This window comes from Benincasa hispida, chromosome 1 (genome assembly GCF_009727055.1).
Source record: "Benincasa hispida cultivar B227 chromosome 1, ASM972705v1, whole genome shotgun sequence".
In the NCBI taxonomy this organism is placed as follows: domain Eukaryota; kingdom Viridiplantae; phylum Streptophyta; class Magnoliopsida; order Cucurbitales; family Cucurbitaceae; genus Benincasa; species Benincasa hispida.
Genome location: NC_052349.1, coordinates 47,430,465 through 47,451,614, shown reverse-complemented (window position 1 = coordinate 47,451,614; position 21,150 = coordinate 47,430,465). Strand labels below are relative to the sequence as shown.

At 30.5% G+C, this 21,150-nt stretch overlaps 1 protein-coding gene across 1 annotated transcript; it reads right to left on the bottom strand.

The window, feature by feature from the left end:
• Positions 1-393: 393 nt before the first annotated feature.
• On the bottom strand, positions 394-3,379 carry LOC120088078 (uncharacterized protein At3g27210-like). Its single transcript, XM_039045126.1, has 3 exons — positions 2,972-3,379; positions 1,281-1,361; positions 394-1,199 (listed from the first exon to the last, which is right to left on the bottom strand). Exons 1-3 carry the CDS (start codon positions 3,141-3,143, stop codon positions 793-795), a joined length of 660 nt encoding a protein of 219 aa, XP_038901054.1. The 5' UTR covers positions 3,144-3,379; the 3' UTR covers positions 394-792.
• Between the last annotated feature and the right edge of the window lie 17,771 nt (positions 3,380-21,150).

Here is a 21,150-nt window from a genome sequence, read left to right as displayed (position 1 = left end):
AGGAGCACAACGGGAACACAAATGCCAATAAAATATAATATTAAAATAAATAAATATAACATAAATATGTGGAATAAATCTATTAAAATACATTAAACATAATATATATAAATACATAAAATAAAATAAAATAAATAACAGTAGTAAATAAAATAATAAATTATGGATTTCTCCACTTTCTCTAAACTTTTTGGAATTTGCCCAATGTGTGTATTTCAAAACTCACCAAATGCTACTAATTATAGACAATTTAGCAAGTAGAAGATGAATTACATAGACACTAATAATGAGTATTTACAAGACACATTGACAACACTTTGAAAAAATTGGAACATGACAATGGTCAATAGACACTAAGTATGAGCATCTAATGAACATCTATTTTCTATAATATTTATAATAATAATTAATTTATTTTTCTTTTATTAACTAACACATAGGCTGTTTATTATAATTCTCATAGTAAGAAACAAACTTAAGGTGCCAAAAAAAAGAGTCATATTACTTTACTTCCCTTTCCTTTTCCTCTCTCCTCTATGTTTTCTTACATATTCTGATATGATATGAGATACTGTACTAGGAGTCTGACATATATATGTATGTATATATATAACCATTGCCTTCAACAACAGCAATATTCTGATATGCTATGGATCACTGCTGCTGCATCTGTATCTGATATTTCAGAACTTTACACATTTGTGAACAATTGTGAGCTCCATGAGCTTTGGGGTGTCTTAATGGCAGAATCAGAGGGGATTTCGCAGCTTATGGCATGTTTCGAAGCTTGTATTATACGGCTATGGCAGGACTCGCCTTCTTCCTCCGGTCACCGAAGCTACGGCATGATCCCAAGCTCGGGAGGCAGCATTGTACAGATCCAAATGGCCTCTCCTTCTCACTCAAGACATCTCCATTTGGGGTCCTCTCGCTGCTGCATACGGAGTTTGTTCCTGACATGTAAGGCGTTTCGGGATTCGACTGCAAGGCAAGTTCATTTAGAGTTGGTTTGGCTTGTATGTCTGTGCCATTTCTAGAGCTCTCCCTGAAAAGATCAGCCAGCTTCTTCTTTCCTGTTGGTGATGGTTCAGGAATGGCGATTGGAGTTCGATCATCAACGACATGAACTTGATTGATCCGAGGAGTACCAAAGGAGAAGCTGGAGTGTACCGGAGTGTTTCCTCGTGAAGGAGTGAAATCTGCAGCCATTGCAATTGAATACTCTAGGAGAGGAGATGAATAAGGCAAACAGCATATAAAGAATTCCAATGTCTACTTACCACCATTGACACTGTAGAAATCATCTTCACAATCCGAATCCAACCAGCCTCGAGAATCGAAAAACGCTTCATCTTTGCTACCTATGAGAGAACAGCATAAAGCTCTATTGTCAACTTGCTTCTTTCATATAACAGCCATTTCAGAGTTTATACAAAAATAGATTGTGAGATAAAAAAAAAATGGACTAGTGTGAAAAACACTTGCAATAGAGGACATAAAAGAAAAAACTCACTATGACAAATATAAGCTAGAAAGAGTTTTGATAGTAGTAGCCTATGAAAGCCACAATCTCAAAGTCAACACAACAAAAACTTTTCAAGTTCGATCGTAAACGGCTTGGGTCACCACATCATAACAATAAAAGTTTGGAACTCCAAACATAGAAAGGATGAGTAAATAAACATGTGTTCTCAATGGAACTGAGTTACAAACATCCTTGTGAAAGAAATCCTAGAACAGAAACTGCTTCTACTATGCATTCTAGGAAGAAAAGTCTTACTTCCATCCATCATTTTCTCCTTCCTCTGATAAAGACTATACAAGGAAATTGATTGCATACCCCCAAAAACCAAATAGGTAGGACCAAACTAAACTAGTAATAAACTAGCATCTAGGAATAGTTATAAATTTGCCCGAAAATGCAGTCCTGTTGATAACGACTTAAGATGTGCGGGAGAAGCTCTTCAAGTTCCTGAGTTCAAGCTTAATAAATGAGAACCCTTGAAGTCTGTAGAGTACAGTAAGCATTCCTCACTTTCCAAGAACTCTAGCATGCTTCATGTGAGATGCAGAGAAACTCATGACAACATCCTTATCAGAACAGGGACATACATAATCTAATCTAACACCACTATGCAACAAATTATAAGAAACACAAATCAAAGGAAACAAACCCCTTTATTTTAAAGTTCAAAAAGTAATAATAGAATCAAGTAATAAACACAAAGGTGTTTTATAAATGACTAGATGTGATCAGTACAATATGATTGAAAATCAGTAAACTAAACTAACTAACAAATCTCGATTGCACTTATTTTTCTCTTAAAGCTTTTTATCTGTTAATAATTAAGCACAAAATCCACTGATAACAATACATAGCTTCATTGGAAACAGAGCCTCCACTGGAGAAAGCAAAAGAGTCGTTCTCCATCTCTATTACACAGAACAGTATCAATTCTTTCTCAAATTTTCATCATCAAACCATAAGAAAAGAAATCTGGGGTCTCTCTAATTTTAATGAATAATTATTAAAAAAAGAAAAGAAAGGGGGGAAAATAAAATCCTTCCTTTCATCAATATCTGTAGATTTACAATGGAAAAGAGATGGGTTTCTCAGTTTTTTTTAAATAATATAAACAAATGGGCCCTAGATTAACTTTATCATAGCAATTAAACAATATATGTCCAAAACCAAAAGGCAATGATTCAATAAGATATTCAATTAGAAAAAGAAAAAAGGGTTAGATCATGTGAAAGCTATCAAAGTCAAATCAGGGACACGCAAGAAGCAAACACTTTAGATCGCATATAATTTTGCTTCTGAGATGAGTGGGGTAAAGAGGCAGTGATTGTAAAGCATCAAAGTTCAAACAAATGAACAAGAAATCATTAAGAGAAACGGAACAAAAAGAAGAAAACACAGGCGATTATAGTATTAGAAAGTGAAGAAGAAGAAGAAAAGGAGCAGTACCCAAGTGAGAAGGGGAGGTTTGAGATTTGGGGAAGAGGCTGGCGTTGATGGGAGTGTTGTTATCTTTGATGGGTGAAGGGGGAATTGGCATATCGTTGGTTTTGGAGGCAAGTGAAAGTCTGAATTTCATGGCGGAATCGGAATTTCTATGGATTGAAGCACAGGAACCCATTGATGGGATGGTTTTTGGTTTGATCTCTTCTTAACTTGACGCTAGTGCGATCATCAGGGACTGTAAAATGAAGAATTGAAAATGGGGTTTTAGAAAGAAGTGGGGAAGAAGAAGAAGAGAAGAGGAGAAAGAGGAGGGATGTCTGTTGAGGGAAGTGGAAAAGTTGTAATGGAAAGAGAGAGAGTGAAAGGCCAATGAAAGAGAGAGAAGAGAGAATATGAAAGAGGAAAGGTTGCATTAACTTGTGGGGTAATGCCAAACAGTATTTGAAATGAATGTTGTGTGAATTCGGAGTTTTTCTTTTAATTAATTTAAACTTAAAACTTCAGTAAATCTATCCATTTATATTCTTCATTATATTTTATTCAGATAAATCGTGCGACATCTATAATTTTATCAATTAAATCATTTAAATTTTTACAAATAAATTAATTTATATTTTTAACTAAAATTTTATTTAAAAAATGTTCATGCATCAATTTTCTCACCGTCTATTTTATTACTTCATAGTTTAAATTAATACAACTTCCAAAATTTAACGTATAAATTTATATTTTTCCACTTTTCACAAAAAAATAAATAAATTTGACCATAAATTTTTTCCAATTTTAATAAAAGAAAACGACACGGTAGGTTTTTAAGCTACAAGTCTAAATCGTTAAATAATAAAAATCGACATTTAATTTCCTTAATAAATTTTTTTACAGTAGGGATTAAATTGTTAGAAAATTTGATAATACAAGAACTAAATTGTTACAAACTAAAGTATAATGACTAAATTATTAACAAATTCGAGGTACAAAGACTAAATTACTACAAATCAAAGTTCAAAGATTTGTTGACTCTATGAAACTTAAAAAACTAAAAGTGATTTTTGATCTTTTTCTAGTTCAACTTAGATAGAGATTCTAACATTTGATCTCAAAATATATGTCTCGAACTATAATTGGATTGGTAAATGAAAAATGAACCTAAAGATTTGTAATGAAAAGATTGAAATTTTAAATGGGTATCATTTATTTCATGTCATTTTTTTTATTAGGTTAAAAGTTACCAACTTAGTCCTCAAATTTCAAAAATTCTGTATTGATGAGTTTTGTTAATGGGTCTCAAAACTTTTTTTGTCTTGTCTGGATAGATTTTCTAATTTTAAAAGTATCTACTAGGTAATTTACTTATTCAACATTTTCTAAAATTTTAGATTATTTTATGAAATTGAAAAGTTATTAAAAAAATTATGTTGGCTCTCTCATATTGAGAAATTTTGTCTATTGATGTCAACAAGCGAAGGGTCGAAACTGGTATCAAATTCCACAGAAATGAACATGTCCACTAAGAAGGCCCGTTTCGTGATTGCCCCCTTCGCATGACCTAGAAAGAAAAATCAGTCCCCTCTTATGGTTAAAAAAGTGATTAACCATCATGATTGAATTGGTCCCCGTCACTCTTCGGGACGTAATAGAAGATGTCAAAGAAGAGTACAGAAGAGGAAAGGCAGCTGATTCTTCGAACATTTTCTGTTATACTCCACATTTTGAGTTTGTAGGTTTGTTTCCATCTAAAAGTAGGGGTATTCAAAAAAATTTGATGATCCAAAAAATTCAATAAGCTCAATCCAACCCTACAATTTGAGTTGGATTATGAATTCATTTAGGTTGGTTTTGTGTTAAAAAAATGAAATTTTTATGAGTTAGGTTGGTTCACGGATTCACAAAAAATAACCCAAACCAACTCAAACTCATCATTAATAATAAAATTATGTTTTTTTTAACTTCCAATACAATTATATATACTTATATTTGTTTTAGTTTCACTTAATTTTATGATCTTTTTAGATAACCACCAATAATTCAAAATAGTTTTTTAACATTGTGGAAATAGATTTTTCATAATACATTTAAAATTAATTTGCTAATCTTATTTTTTATATGAGAAGATAATTAACTAAATTATTTTATATTTTAACATGATGTTTATTTTTAAAACAAAAATTTTAAATAATGACTCGAGTAATCCGAACCAACCCAATCCAAAATTATCAAGATTTAGATGCATTGGGTTCCTTATTGAAGAAATTTACAACCCAAACAATTGGGTTAGATCTAAAAAGTGTTTTAACCCAACTTAATCCAATTCAACCCACGAACATCTTTAACTAAAAGTACGAAAGATAAGACTTAGGAAAAAATCTCTTAGGAATGAAACTAAAAATAATCCTTTAGGAATAGGTTCCAATAATTTTCACGTTTATAAATTATTTTTTATAATTGTCAACTTAAACAAAATTTAACACATAGAAAAGTTCCATCTCTAACCACTCATCTTAACTACTATGTTCAAAATTAACACTTGATTCTTAGATTTAATTGTCTTTTATTCTGATCTGACGTGACTAAAACTCTTTATGCCTTAAAAACAATTGAGTGTGTATGTAGATATTCAAATATATGTGCTTTAATTAATGGGCATCATTCAATTGGTATATAAGTATGTAACATCATTACTTTTAATCGATCACCGAAAAATAGCACTTGCCAAACTTAATGGTCATGTTTGATAATTTATTAGCCCACGTTCGAGAACAATTTTGTTTTTAGGCCACATTTATCAATTCTTAATAAAAATTGATGTAATCATAATGAGATTCCACTAATAGATCAATCGTAATGAGTTACAATCGCAAACATTGTTTGATTGCTTTTGATCATATTTACTTTTTTTTTCTTTTGAGTACAATTGGGGTAGGGGATTCAAACTATAAACCTCGTGGTTTTTAGTGCACTCACATGTCAATTGAGTTATGCTCAGTTTGACACGTTTACTTAGAATTATGAATCTGTCACATTTATTGTTACCATTACCATTATCATTTAGGGTCAAACGATAACAATAAATGTAACAAATTCATAATTCTCATGTTGTAACTGTAACGACATTGGCTAATGGATTCCACATAATTTTTAAATGCAATCGGGTTGAGCACCCTTCACCCGTCAATCAGTTTCCATCATTTTATTATATATTTGGAAGTAGGCCCCAGATGTCAATAGAATACGGAACACAAGTAAACAACACGAAACCTAATCATATGAGACTCACTTTTTCAAATTACCATTGATTTATTGTATTTTTCCTAGAGTATATGTGGCTTATAGTTCTTTATTTTTCAAATTTATACTGGCTTGTTCCTAATTTTTTTTTTTAAATTATAGTCTTCACCTCTGTTAAAGAAAATATTAGAATTTCAATCAAATTCTAAAAACAAAAACAAATTTAATGATTTTCAAAACTTAGCTTGATTTTTTAGAACATTAGTAAAAAAGTTGATAACTAATATAGAATATTATGGATAGAAATAGTATTTATAAGCTTAATTTTCAAAACTTAAATCACTATCATACCAAGTATTATTTTTTAGTTTTTGGTTCTTGAGAGTGAAAGCTTATATGAAAATCCTTTTTTTTTCTCAAAAGTTTATTTGTTTTGTTATCTACCTCAAAATTCATTAAAATTATTTTAAATGAAAAAACGGTTGAAAATATTTTTAAATATAGCAAATATCTATTCATTATAGACACGAATAGACAGACATTTTGCTATATTTATAAATATTTTGGTTCCTTTTACTATATTTGAAATCAATCCTAAAAAAATATAAATATATTATTATTATTATTTAGAATTCGACTAAGAAAAGGGATATTTTTCTCTAATTAAAAACAAAACCACTCAAATATTCGGAAGAATTAACAGGCTCTCGAAAACCATTAGTAAATTACAAAATTAATTGTCTTCGCTTAAAAAAGAAGGAAAATAAAAGTCTAAAATTTTATCTGAAGGAACAATGTGAATTGAAAATTCAATATCCTATTTGACTGTATAAAAATATTCCAAATCTTAATCGAAGTCATCTACATTTAACATAGACTTAGAAGTAATTTTATTATATGATTCCAAATTATTCAAGGAATATAAGATGAATATCTAATTATATATATAATAAAAAAAATAGAAAAATGCAGTTTTATGATTTAACGGACAATTCTAATTGTCCAGTGTGAACATAGTTCAACTGACATAAACTTGTATTATCAATCTAAAGAATTAAGGTTCAATTTCATTAAAGTTTGTTTAAATTGACCTTTATGGACAAAAATACTTTTTTAATCACCTAAAAAGTTAATTCAAACATGCTTATTTGATAACATTTAACATTTAAAATTTGTTTGAAAATTTAATGTTAAAAAGCTGAAAATAAAAAATTAGATGGTTATCAAATGAGACTTTCTAGTTTGGATTAGAATTTAAATTTAATTTAAAAAATATATAATAAAAAAAAATTAAATCCTACTTGTGGGACAAATTGGTGAGGCTTTTATGACTTTGTGGAGCAAAATGACCTTAAAGTTAGGTCTCAAGCAAAGTTTGAAGTTTTTGGAGTTCGAAATTGTACCATGTGGGATTTATTCTATTATTATAAATATCTTTGAGAAGAAATCATTTAAAATAAAATAAATAAAAGACAACAAATAGGCTAAAAGTCTTTGTTAAATTTTAAATTCAAGAGATCATTCAAATCATTTATATTTGATTATAATTGCAATATTGGAACATTATATCTCAAGTTTCTAACACTTTAGAAAGTTTCAATTGTGATTAGATAGATAAATTAAAAATGAGGCTAGATTATTATTGGAATAGATTAAATTAGAGTACATTGATTAGGATGGTAATTAATTGAAATTTAACAATTAATATCCAAAAATTTATCCAACTAATTGTCAAATCATACTACCTCATCCAAATTTTTGTATATGATCCTTGTCAATTTTGCGTTTAAAAAAAAAAACAAGATTGACCTAATTTAAAATCAAACCATGTAATCAAAGTATAAAAACAAATATGTAATTTAACTAGATTAAAGGTGTATTTAGTTTAACTGTTTAAATATTTAATTTTATAAATATGAAAAAATTGAAGTGTTTAACAACTATTTGAAATAGTTTTTAAAACATTTTCAAAGTGTAAAATTAGTTTTTATCAAAAGAGTTTAAATAAAAATGATTTTTCAGGAAAAAAAAAACAAATTTTCTCTATTCAATCTATTCAATCTATTCAATCTAAACAGATCCTAAATTACAAGTTTAGTTCAAGAGCTTTCAGATTTGTGTTTATTTGGTCCACCAACTTTGGAAAATGTTTAATAAGTCACAAGCTTTCAATTTGGTATCCAATACCTAAACTTCGAAAAGAGTGTTTAATAGATAACTAAAATTTCAATCGTGTGTTATGATCGATCCTTGAATTTTCAATTTTGTGTTTAATAGATCATTGACTTACACAATTGTATGGGTGTGTTAGACAAAAAGTTTTACTTCATATCTAATAGAGTAGATCAGTTATTTTTTTTTAAAAAAAAAATTGTATCTATTAATACATTTTAAGCAATAAAGAAAAAAAAATTTATAGACTCTTTAAATATATATTTTTTTTTTAATTTAAGAACCAAATAGCTATCGGTTTGAAATTGGAGGGATTAAACTAAACATAAAATAATTATAAAAAAATATAAACATAATTCAACTGACATAATACTTGTATTATCAATCTCGAGTGCTTGTAGTATCTAGGAGTGGCTCGAGATCATATGAGGCCTAAGACAAAACATTGATAGAGAGACTTTCATACAAGAATTATTATTATTTTTTTTTTTAGATGCAAACTTATGTATTAAATTTTGATAATGTAAGTTCATTAATATACCATTTTCAATGGATAATATGGCTGTTCACACGAGGTTTCCGGAGAAACGTATTTCGTGGAATTGAACTTGAGTTGGTGTTGATGATGGAGTTTGATGCGATGTGGTTCGATCTCTAATACTTGATCCTCTGATTCTCTCTTAGTTGGGTGAATATGCTTGACTTGGAGAAGGAAAGCACCGAACGTTCTTGAAGTAGAAGTCTTGGAAGCTTGGAGTAGAAGTCTTGGAAAAGTATTTGTGTGGTCTTCTGCTTTATAGGAGTGCAGCTTGAAGTAGAAATCTTGGAAGAGTATTTGTGTTTTCAAAGGCGTAGAAGTCTTGGAAGAGTATTTATGTTTTCAAAGGTGTAGAAGTCTTGGAAGAGTATTTATGTTTTCAAAGGTGTAGAAGTCTTGGAAGAGTATTTATTTTTCAAAGGTGTAGAAGTCTTGGAAAGAGTATTTAATGTTTTCAAAGTTGTAGAAGTCTTGGAAGAGTATTTGTGCATCATAGAAGTGTAGTTTCAGGAGTTTTGGGAGTCTTATTAGTGAATTCTCTCTTGGTCTCCTTACAAATGAAGAGAACTTCTCTATTTATAGAGTTCTCAGGTGGGCTTCGTGGGTTTGGTTGGTCCATGGGCCTGACCCTTGGGCTTAATTAGTTAGTTTTGGGCAGAAATTTGGGTCCAATTAAACTTTTTTTTTTTTTTTTTTTTTTTTTTTTTTTTTTTTTTTTTGTAGTTTGGACTTTAAGCTCAAATAGTAATATCAAATTGGACCAATTTAATCTCATCTGATTCATCCGCGTGACGTCATCGAAACTTGTTTTCAATTCAATTCGGGATATGTGTCAACTTTTGTCAACTTTTAATTGGACCCAAAGTCAATGATTTAGAAATTCGCCGACGATGTGATGACTTGTGATTGGTCCAAAATTTCTCATTCAACAATGGCCAATCCATTTAATCTTTTTGTGACATAATTGACCTTAAATAAGATTTAATTAATTTTAATTTTGAAAAGTTCTTTCAGCAAAAACGTATTGTTAATAATATTCAATAAATAATATATGTATTTGAAAAAATATTTACCTTTTTTATATAATTTAATATTTTAATAGGACAATCAATTTCATTTTACAAGACTTCTCTTAATATTTTTAATTCAAAATATAGATCTAAACCGTTAATATAAAAAATTGTATCATGTTCTAATGTAATTTCAAGATTAATACAATATCTTTCCAAATTATCATCATCTAATGACTTTAAAAATTTCATACCAAATAAAAATTTAAAGATATTTTCGTAGACTTGAAATTGTTCAAATCTAAAGTGAAGAAATTGTTTGATCTATAATATAGTAAAAGTAATCAATTCTAAAAGAATCTTTTGGTGATCATGTTTCTTTAATGTAACATCCTCATCGAATCATTTTTTTCTTTGAATTATTATTTTTTAACGAAATATTGGTTGTATTTCCATATCATTTGTAATTTCTTTAGCTAAAACCATAGCATCTGATAATCCATTTTTCTCTATATTTTTCCAAAAATGAAACTAAATTTTCTCCTATTATTAGATTGGGGTGGTTGGTTCCAATTCGACAAGAGTCGAATACGTGGTCGAAGGTCCAATAAAGTAGGTAGCAGGCGTTTTCGTTTTGGCTCCCGAGCGAGAACGAGAAATAGGCGATGCACCATCCTTGCTACTACGTACGTTGACCTTGACTTGACAGATTCATCCAATTGAACCCACACTAAAAGCAGGACCACAAGCTCGAGGCTCAACGAAACGGAAAGTATCATCATGTTGAAACTTCTCGGGGTTAGCAGTGAAAGAAAGAGCTCGACATTCATTTCTTCATTCATATATAGCTTAGTCTACTAAAATCAAAGGGGGACCAGCCTCATCGTGGTAATTAGAGGACATCTTTTGGATCGTTCACCTCTAATGTGACACGTTCCCTCCCAGTTATATGATCAACGGGATCAGCCGTCCCTCGAGCGGGGCTCTTTTTCTTCCGGAGAGGCAAAGTCGTCCCCTCTACTGACCAAACCCCCGAGTGATCTAAAGCAACATCAATATGTATATATTTTTATGTTGTAAGACTTTACTCATAAAATTTACGGCAAATAAAATGTCATATCATATAGTCATACCTAACAAGAATTCAAAATTTTCAAATTCATAAGTAGCTAAACAATTAGCTTCACTTTTCACTTTAGGATCTTCACCACTTTCTCCTAATTTTAATAAAGTGTCCCTTATTTGAGGCGCTTGAAATCTTATTGCTTTAACACTTTCAATTCAACTTTTCCATCGTATTTATGATAATGGTTTGATAGTCAAGTTGATTATGTGATCTAATAAAAGTTTCCACTGTTTTGTATACGAAAAAAATAAAGAATAAATACATTGCACAACTCCAAAAAATATCATAGTTCTATGACATGAGCTAGTCATGTCATAAAGTACTAGATTGAGATTATAACAACCATAAAGTGTATAAAATGCTCTAGGATTTTTTTCTAATAATATTTTTTGTACACCTTGTTGTTTTACTTTCATATTAGATCCTATCATACCCTTGTCCTCTTATATTCAATATATAAGTTAAAGATCCTTAATTGTGTTTATAAGCACATCAAATAAACATTTTCTAGTAGTATTTTAAGTTTTAAAAATTCTAAAAAATATTCTTCTATTTTTATTAGACTTGTTCAAATATTAACACACCTTAATATCGGAGATATTTGTTCTTGATGATTTACATCAGGTGTACAACCTAATATAACCAAAAAATATTTTGCTTCTTTAATTATTTCAATAATTATATTTCTTATTTCAAGTCCTAATAGTTGTATGAGTTCATTTTCTATATTATGTCTAAGATAATGGTAATAATCTCTTTATTCTGAATATGACGAAAATGCTCTTGTATTATTGGATCAAATTCGACAATCATTTCAATTAAGCTTAAAATTTTTTCATTATTTTCTTGATAATTTTTTTCATTATTTCCTTGAAATGCTAAATTATTTGTAACAATATTTTAAAACTAAATCTAACCTATCATATGCAATATAATTATGAGGGGGGTTTTAGTTTTGAAAAAAAAAACAAATTAATAAATATGAAATACAAAAGTCTTTAACTATCGGAACGTAAACTTATGAGAATTTTGTGGGAGCTATATTAATGGTTGAGATTTGTAAGGAAATTCGAAAGGAATTATAAATAGAAAGATAAAAGGTTAATAAATTTAAAATGTCTGTCAATCAAAATTGAGAGAGTTTATGAGCTCATTTATTATAAATTTTTTTAATAGTTTATACTTTTAATATTATAAGAAAATTTTTATGACAAGTAATAAGTATATTATTTTATATTTTAAATTTAATTCATTAAAAATTAAATTAAATAGATACAAATATTATAATACATACATATATATGTATATAGATATTTATATGTCTGTATGTGTGCACGTGCAAAATATGAGACCTTTCTAAAACGGAGGCCTTAGGCGATCGCTTCACTTACCTATAACTTAAGCCACCTTGGTAGTATCAACCTTGATCGAGAGGTTTGATTCTTCCATACAATATATATAAATAAATAAATAAAAAGCATGCCAATTTTGGTATTTTTTTAGGATAAGGTCAACATCTAAGCTATGAATTGTAGCATGCAAGAGGCGATATTCTAGCCACATATTCGTAACATTTAATTAATTTGTGGGAAATAAAGAATAGTGTATAGTTCTCTACATCTAGCAAGGTGTTTGATTTGACTTAAATATTAGATTGGAAAATAAGATTCTAATTTAGATTTAATTAAAATCTAATAAGACACATTTTTCAACCCAATGAATACGACTATTTTTATTTATGCTAATGTATTTTTCCCCTCTTAATTTATAGTGCAATTTTGTTTCATATAATTATTAAATTGATGAAAGTGACTACTTATATTCGTAGAAAATCATTTTCTATTTCGAAAATAAACATAGTTCAACTGACGTATAGTATGTGTGAACAATTAATAGATTTGTTTTTGAATTTTTTCACCATTTATTATACTAAAAAAGTATTAAAGATAGAAAAAATACGATAGAACGAAGAGAATAAAGAAAATATTTAATATTTTAAAATTAAAAATATCACATCCCCATTAAAATAATACAAAAAAGAAAGTTTAATTAATGTGACATGAGAATAGTTAAGAAAGGATAATGATATTCAAACATCGAACATTGAAACTTGATGATCCCTCATCCTACTTACTGTAAAAAAAAGATAGCTATTTTAAAAATTGATAGACTAAAATGACCCAATTTATTTCTAAAAGCTAAGATTAAAAAGGTAACTTTTTTTTTTTAAATCTTAGGCCTCGTTTGGTAATCATTTAGTTTTTTATTTTTGTTTTTGTTTTTTAAAATTAAGCTTATTTCATTCACATTTCTTACCATTATTTGCATTTTTTAAAGTACAATGGTTAAACTCTTAAATAGATTCTAAAAACAAAAATAATTTTTTGAAAGCTACTTTTTTTAGTTCTCAAAATTCAAAATTTGTCTTAGTTTTTTAAACCATTGGTGAAAAAGAGATAACAAAAGAAGAAATTTGGAGATGAAAATAGTATCTATAAGACTTAATTTTAAAAAACAAAAACAAAATGAATATCAAACTAGATCCCGTTATCAACTTTCTATCAAATAGTTAAGAATAGATAATGACATTCATGATATTTTATGATATTCTAGATTGAAATTTGTTTTTATCCAAAATATAAAGATTGAAATAGAATATTTTAAATTTTCTAACCACATATAATATCAACATTTTTTTATAAGCAATGAAAAGGTTGTGAATATTTAAAATCAAAACAAAACCTATTTTATTTGAATAAAACTCCAATAATTGATTGTTGCTGTGAACCCAAAATTATTGAGGGTTGAAATGGAAATTGATGAGAAAATCATTGGATATGAAATTGTCAATTCAACTTTTGGTCTGCAACCCACTAATCTCAACTTCATTTTCCTCAACAACATAAAATAAAACAAAATGAAGAAAATAATAATAATCTTAACTTCATCACATTTCACTAGAGACAATTTTGAATTGATCCTCTAATTTTTTTAGCAATCCTCTAATTATGATTGCAATAAAGTTAACCCCTTTATAATTTTGGCATTTCAATATTAATAATACTTCCTTTACCTAATTTTAGACTTACTTTACCAAATTGATGTTATTAAAATATAGGTTTAAAATCTACTTTGATCTCCTAAATTAGAATAGGGATCTTTTTAAATATAAAAAATATTTAAAAATATTTACATTTTATAGAAAAATTTCAAAAATATATGTATTTTGAATTTTTTTCATAAATATTTTTTAGATTTTTTTATTTACACTTGATAGCAAAAAAAAAATTTCCGTCGACTTTCTAATTTGGTGTTCAAAATTATTAAAGTTTGCTTATAAATAGTTATAATATTTTCTAACCGTCATTTTTACACTAAAAAATCTATACATACACACACATATATGTGATGAAGATCTATAGGGTTATAATTAATTTGAACTTTGTAAAAGTGAATATGATTTAGTTGATTTTTTTTTTTTTTTTGAACACTATAATACAAAAAAAATAGAAACGAAAACTCAAAAGGGTTATAATTTCTAAAACTTAATTAATCCCTGCTTTGTTTAATAATCATTTTCTTTCTTATTTTTTATTTTAAAAGTAATCATTTTTTATGGGGATCTATTGATAGAATCATCATTTAAAGTTGTCAGAGCTCTAGCAATTAAGCTTTTAAAAATATTAATAATATTTTAAAAATAATTTATGTGGAAGAGTAACTTATCTTTGATAACAATTGTAGAAGTGAGAATTCAAACAGTGAGTATCAATCTAAAATAATTTATGAAAATGTTCATCATAAACAAGAGAACACCCGACTCTGATACCAATTGTAGGATCGGTATGACAACCCTAGAAGGGGGTGAATAAGGTTTAATTAACTTAATGAATTTTTTTTTACTAATGTAGGCGCAATTAAACAAATCAACAATTTTTTTGCTAACAAGTAATTTAAATAATAAATTCATGCAAATAAATTCAATTCAAAATAGTCAAATAATTAAAACTAACACTTTTAAGCACCCAATTTGATTTTAATAAAAAAATTGGTATAAGGTATGTAAAGATCAATTTAACCAACCTAAATAAATATTAAGCAATTAATTTAAGGAACAAATACTGCAATTAATTTCATGCAATAAAATATAACAACAAATTAATTACAAAATTAAAGTAGGAGAGATAGAAAAATTAACATCGGGAATTTTATAGTGGTTTGGCGTAGCCGGCCTACGTTAACATCCCAAGCTCCTCTTGGGTACTTCACTAGAAGTTTTTGACTCTTTTCACAGCTTAGAGTCGAACCGCTACAACGTTCTTTTTTCGGGTGCAAGAATACACTTGATCCTTTCCACATTTGAGGATAAAACTATACAACGACTCTTTTTCTGGGATAAAAAACAACTGATGCATTTTAAATATGCGATAGAGTGCATGCTATGTGAAGTCTTATTAACGCATTGTTTTACCTAGTTAGACCCAAGTATAAATCCAACTAGAGTCTTGGTGAGTCTAGGGTCGAACTCAGGGATTGCGTTCTATATATGCATTGGCAAATATTGTTTCGATCTTGACGCGAGTTATTTACTGGATATACGATAATTTTGATCCTATTCTATTGCTAAAATAAAGAGTGATGAATGCGATGAAAATCACAATCATAAGTAAAACAGTCTATGCGAGAAGTACAAGATTCGAATGAATAAAGGTAAGGTTGAGAAAAAATATTCACTATCATTCCTAAGTAAATACATAAATCAAGCGTTCAAGCAAACTTACTCAAAAATTACAATCTACACTTCTCAGTGTATTTAACCACCATATCCTATCTCTAGGATGCATGCAATGAGTATTTGATGCAAAAGATGTGTCTTTATTTCTAAAGTTGCTCTCTTCTTGTTTTATGAGGTTTAAACCTTTGGCATTTTCTAACCTAGATTTAATCTACTTGAAATAATCTTTCGTCTTATTCAAATAGTTTATAAAGAATACATAAAATAACTTGAACGCATGATTAAGCCTTACATAGTTCATGTTAGTTACAATATTTCTCAATCCATAAAGAAATTAATTGTTCATGGTAAAAGTTGAGGAGATGGATAAAATATAAATCGCAGATGCATTCATATTGAGAAACAGGAGTCTTTCAACGTGCTACACAATACAAATAACAATTGTGAAGGAAAAGAGAGAGATAGAGAATCAAGTCGTGGCATGCAACTCCTTGCTTCCTCTAGCTTCATAGACGACTGCATCACAAAGAGTGTGTTGAGGGTGAGGTTCCCTTCTTGCTTCCAAAGAGAAATCCTAAGCTTTTGTTTAAGATTTCACGAAGGCTCGAAGGGGAAGTGTTTTTTTTTAAGTAAGAATTTGGGCAGAGTTTTCCAATATCTTGCCTCTTGGCTATCAGCTATCTTCTTGCATCGAAATCTCATTGGGTATTTATAGGTATCAAGGAGAAACTTTTTCTTCTCTCACTAATGATTATGTAGATAAGGTGCATTAATATCCATACCTTGATGATTCACCTACTCCGCATTAGAAGTTCATTGACTCTACTATGAAGCTTTTTTGTCAACTACCAACTTGATCTCTGATTTGACTTCCATCAACCATACATCATGTCATCCTCTATTGCATAAGGTTACCAACTATGTGATTCTAATGTTGGTATTGAGAATTCCTTGCGATCTCATAAGTAGATTTCCTGCACCCAAAAATCACGATTTTTTTTTATCTTTCGTAGATAATGTGTGTATGGTCGCATGATATAATTATTTTTATGAATTCCTTATCAAGTTGTCACATTTTCAAAGTTTTTTTCCTAATTGTTTTAGATAAAAGATGTAAAATAACTTGTATTTCTATAAGTTATCACACCCCCAAATTTAAAACAATGTTTGTCCTCAAGCATATATTTAAAGTCCTAATATATCTTGAACGTTTTGACGCATCACCTAGACCTCTCAAAGTGTCTCCAATTCTAGATTTTCTAGACCAGTGCTTTCTTTAGTTTTATTCTTCTACCTATGGAAATATTTCCAGCCTTTAGATGCGATAAGCTTATTCTTCAAAAATATCTTGCTCATTTCCAAAGTCGTCTTATATTCCATTTTCAGGAATGGGCTTTTGGTTTAAAATTTAGTAAAAATCTTCTCCTAAATGCACTTATGTAGGTTTCATCATGCGCTAATCCGAGCATCTCATCTTCATTTTGGCTTGCCCCCACAGGTGTCATGCAGACATCCAACTACGAGCAAAGTGCTTTTTGTAGATTTAACTCACACCTTCGAAGCTTTGAACATGGCAGTGGAGTTGCGATCCAATTATTTCCTGCGTTGGTCACGATTCCTACCTTCGTTTTAGCTTACCCCTATGGGTGTCATGCGGACATCCAACTACGAACAGGTTCCGATCACAACGCCATTTTTTTTTATAACAAGGAGATTTCAAGAGATTTTAAAAAATAACTTGATTTTGAACGCTTTAAGTTCAAACCTCCGACCCGCAAATTTAGAGGACAACAAGGTCCTCATTGCTGAAAATCGAATTATATGATGGCTTCAGAAAGATATCGCAAAAAAGGTTTGAGATAAAGCTTGCACACATACTAATTTCAAGAAATGTTTTCAAAAGCAACGTCCTAAAGCTTAGTACTAACACTAGTCATACTAATCATTGCGTTCGTAACACAGTACCATCATTGAGGTCATTTATGGAATGCAACAAAACACAGAAGACTATTAAGCGATTAAGAAAGATATGCAAGAGACAAGCAATGGTGTGTTATCTTCTGGGAATTGTAAACGAGCTTGGAGATGCGGGGGAATAGCTGGTCCAACAATGAGGCAAGCCACGACATCTTGGAAAAACTGAATCATGAAATGAAATTGCTCGTGTTGCCTCTGAGTTAGTTGGCATATGAAGCTTTTGGTAACGATCTGTTGGCATTGAACTTCTTGTACTTGGCGTTGGACAAATTATCTTAACTTGTTATGTTGCGTAATAAGTTCTTGGTGTTGCCGCATCAAGTCACTCATCTGAGTTATGATCATGTTCTTGTTATTGCGACAATTCATCAAGACCTCCTAAGATAGGCTCATGGAGGCCATCATGAAAGAATCTGTACCATTCATCAACTTCTGGGTCAACTTCTTCTTCAGACGCGTTGAAGTTCTGGTGTTGGCTTCTTTCATCAGCTTAGTGTTTGCTAACCTCACCAATGTTTGATCCTCCGCCTACTTCAAGTGTAGGAGTGTTGGGATTGGTGTCCTAATTCTCCTAGCAGTCTCGTAGTTTGTGTTAGGATTGGTATCCTAATTCTTCCAAAGTCTCGTAGTTTGTAAATATTGTACACATTTTAGTAATAAAATAAGAGTTATTTTATTTACATTTACTCATATCCAATAAACAAATATCCGTAGTTATTGTATGTAAACTTAAGCATGACTATGAGATATACAAGTGGATCATGCCTTAAGTAATAACCTATATGGTTTGTAGTATAAGGATAAAGGGAGGATACCTTATCCTGGTGATACTACAGATACGACACGCTTTGTAAAAGTTACATAGATCTAATAGAATTATTTTGCTGTATCTAGACTAATATCAATCCAACCCATTTCATGAATAAAATGTGACCAATTAACCAACCAACAAAACTACTTGTTACAAAGTGTTGTAAACTACTACAGATGGTCTGATCTTAACCATTCATGTGGAGACATGCGAGTGGGGGTGTCCTATACAAAGAGTCTCTTTGTATAAGACTGGACCACAAGATGTTTAATCTCTTTATATAACGTTGTTGATAATTGAGACTTACATCTCACTAAAACGACCATAGGTGACATGATCTTAATCCTAAGTGTTTTGGAAGCTCCTATCTATGAGGACGATTCTTTGATTAGTATGGGTGGCCAAATTGCCAATTCAACAAGCCTACCTTTTTGGGGATTTATCTGATTGGGGAACTGAGAACTCAGTTACACAAGACGGAATTTACTCTTTCCCCGAAGCAGGGGTAAGTAGATAGATTACTCCCTTGAGGGCTGATTCCGGGTCTTGAACATAATGGCCACATCCTCTCTTTGGAAGAAAGGACCCAGTGATAGTAGGACTATGATTTATTGTTTATTAGAGGAATCAGTGGTACTTAAGGAGTTAGATGTAACTACAAGGGCAAAACGATAAATTGGCCCAGTTGTACTTACGAGCGATCTATGAAGGGTTATCGCACTGTTGATTGGTTAATATGGACACAGAAATATATCTATAGTGAGAAGAGTGCAGCTGTCGGTCTTTAGTGGAGTGCTCGGCAGTTAACGGATGGTGGATCTCGTGACTAAAGAGTTTAGTCAGTTATTCACATATCGTTGGAGCTTCAAGCTACAGGTTCATAAGGTCCCTTTGGTAGCTCAATGAGTGTAAGTTGAGAATCAGATTTTGAGGTTAGTTTGAAGTGTTCAAATTAACAAGAGAAAATTCAATTATTGGTATGATGTATGAGATACATTATTTGGAGGATTTGATATAAATATGATTTATTTCAATGACCATAAAATAGAAAAAGAACTATGGTTTATGTGTTTCATGAGATGAAATATTAAAACTATAGGTTATAAATATAATATGATAAGTTGGTGATCATATTTATTTATATAAATTAATTATGTGATAATTAATTCTTTTTCTCTAATAACCAATTGAGTGGGAGGTAATTGATAGTTTTATGGTAATCGTGAGATAAAAGAAAAATTGTTTTCCTAAATTAGAAGTTTCCTCATTCGGAAAGAACTCACGGAGACAAGCTATCAAGTGAAAGAATTTCACTAAGTGATAGCGTCGAGAGACTACATGATCAGCTAAGAAATCGCTTACCTTTGACTATACGATAGTTAATCAGCTGATCGTTGCTACATGATCGAGTGGCTAAGTCTATATGATAGGCTGCCATTTACTAAACGATCGAGCACATCGTCTATACGATAGACAACTTCATATCTCCCACTTGCTCGATCATAGACCTCCAATCTCTTCCTCAAGCCAAGATCAGATAGAGCCCACAACTCTTGGATTCTCACACGAGAATACCAAGGTAACCATTATGGTGGTGTCCTTACTCCGTTCGTGAATTGAGTGAGACTCGATTGGGTTCGTGGAGGCTGTGTTCATTGTTCATGCTGTTAGTGTTTCTGGTCATTGCATTCGTGTGCTCGTTTGGATGCTTGGAGACCGTTCGAGGGATTCTTGAAGAATGGTTCTTCAAAGGTATGCATCCTCTATCCCTTGTATCATCGTTTAGCATGCTGTAATTTTTATGTTGCGTAACCTATTAGTTTTCGTTCTAGACTGTAATTGATTGTGTTCACTCTAATAGAATTTGGAACGATCCCTTCCGCTGCACATGGAAATCCTCGTGTTTGATTTCTTTCAGTTTATAAACACTTTGTAAACATATTATTATTAATAAAATAAGTGTTATTTTATAAGCATTTAGTCAATCCAATAAACTAAGATCTGAGGTTATTTTATGTAACTTAAGCATGTATGTGGAGACATACAAGTGCATCTACCTTAAGTAATAACCTAAATGGTCTGTAGTATAAGGATAAAGAACACTACGGATACGGCTCGCTTTGTAGATGTTACAAGTATTGTAAAGTGCTACAAATGGTCGAATCCTGACCATTCATATGGAGACATGTGAGCGGGGGTATCCCATACAAAGAGTTTGTATAAGACTGGACCACGAAATGATTAGTCTCTTTATATAACTTCGTTCATTGAGACTTACATTTCACTAAGATGACCATATGTGACATGACCTTAATCCTGAGTGAGTTGGGAACTTCTGCTCATGAGGGCGGTCCTTTGTATGTGTGAGAGTGGTCAGATTGCCAACTCAACAAACCTACCATTTTGGGGATTCATCTTATTGGAAAGCTGGGAACTCAGCTATACAAGACGAAATTCACTCCTTCCCCGAAGTAGGGGTAAGTAGATCAATTGCTTCTTTAAGGGCTGATTTCGGGTTTTGAATATAGTGGTCACACCCTCTCTTGGGAAGAGAGGACTCGGTCATAGTAGGACTATGATTTATTGTT

What these genes read in the sequence shown, in the direction of transcription:
- LOC120088078 (XM_039045126.1), bottom strand. Translation starts at nt 3,143, where the DNA reads ATGGGTTCCTGTGCTTCAATCCATAGAAATTCCGATTCCGCCATGAAA. An exon ending in AACCTCCCCTTCTCACTTGG is followed by an intron (nt 1,362 to 2,971) that starts GTACTGCTCCTT and finishes GTTCTCTCATAG; the next exon opens with GTAGCAAAGATGAAGCGTTT. An exon ending in TTTCTACAGTGTCAATGGTG is followed by an intron (nt 1,200 to 1,280) that starts GTAAGTAGACAT and finishes CAATGGCTGCAG; the next exon opens with ATTTCACTCCTTCACGAGGA.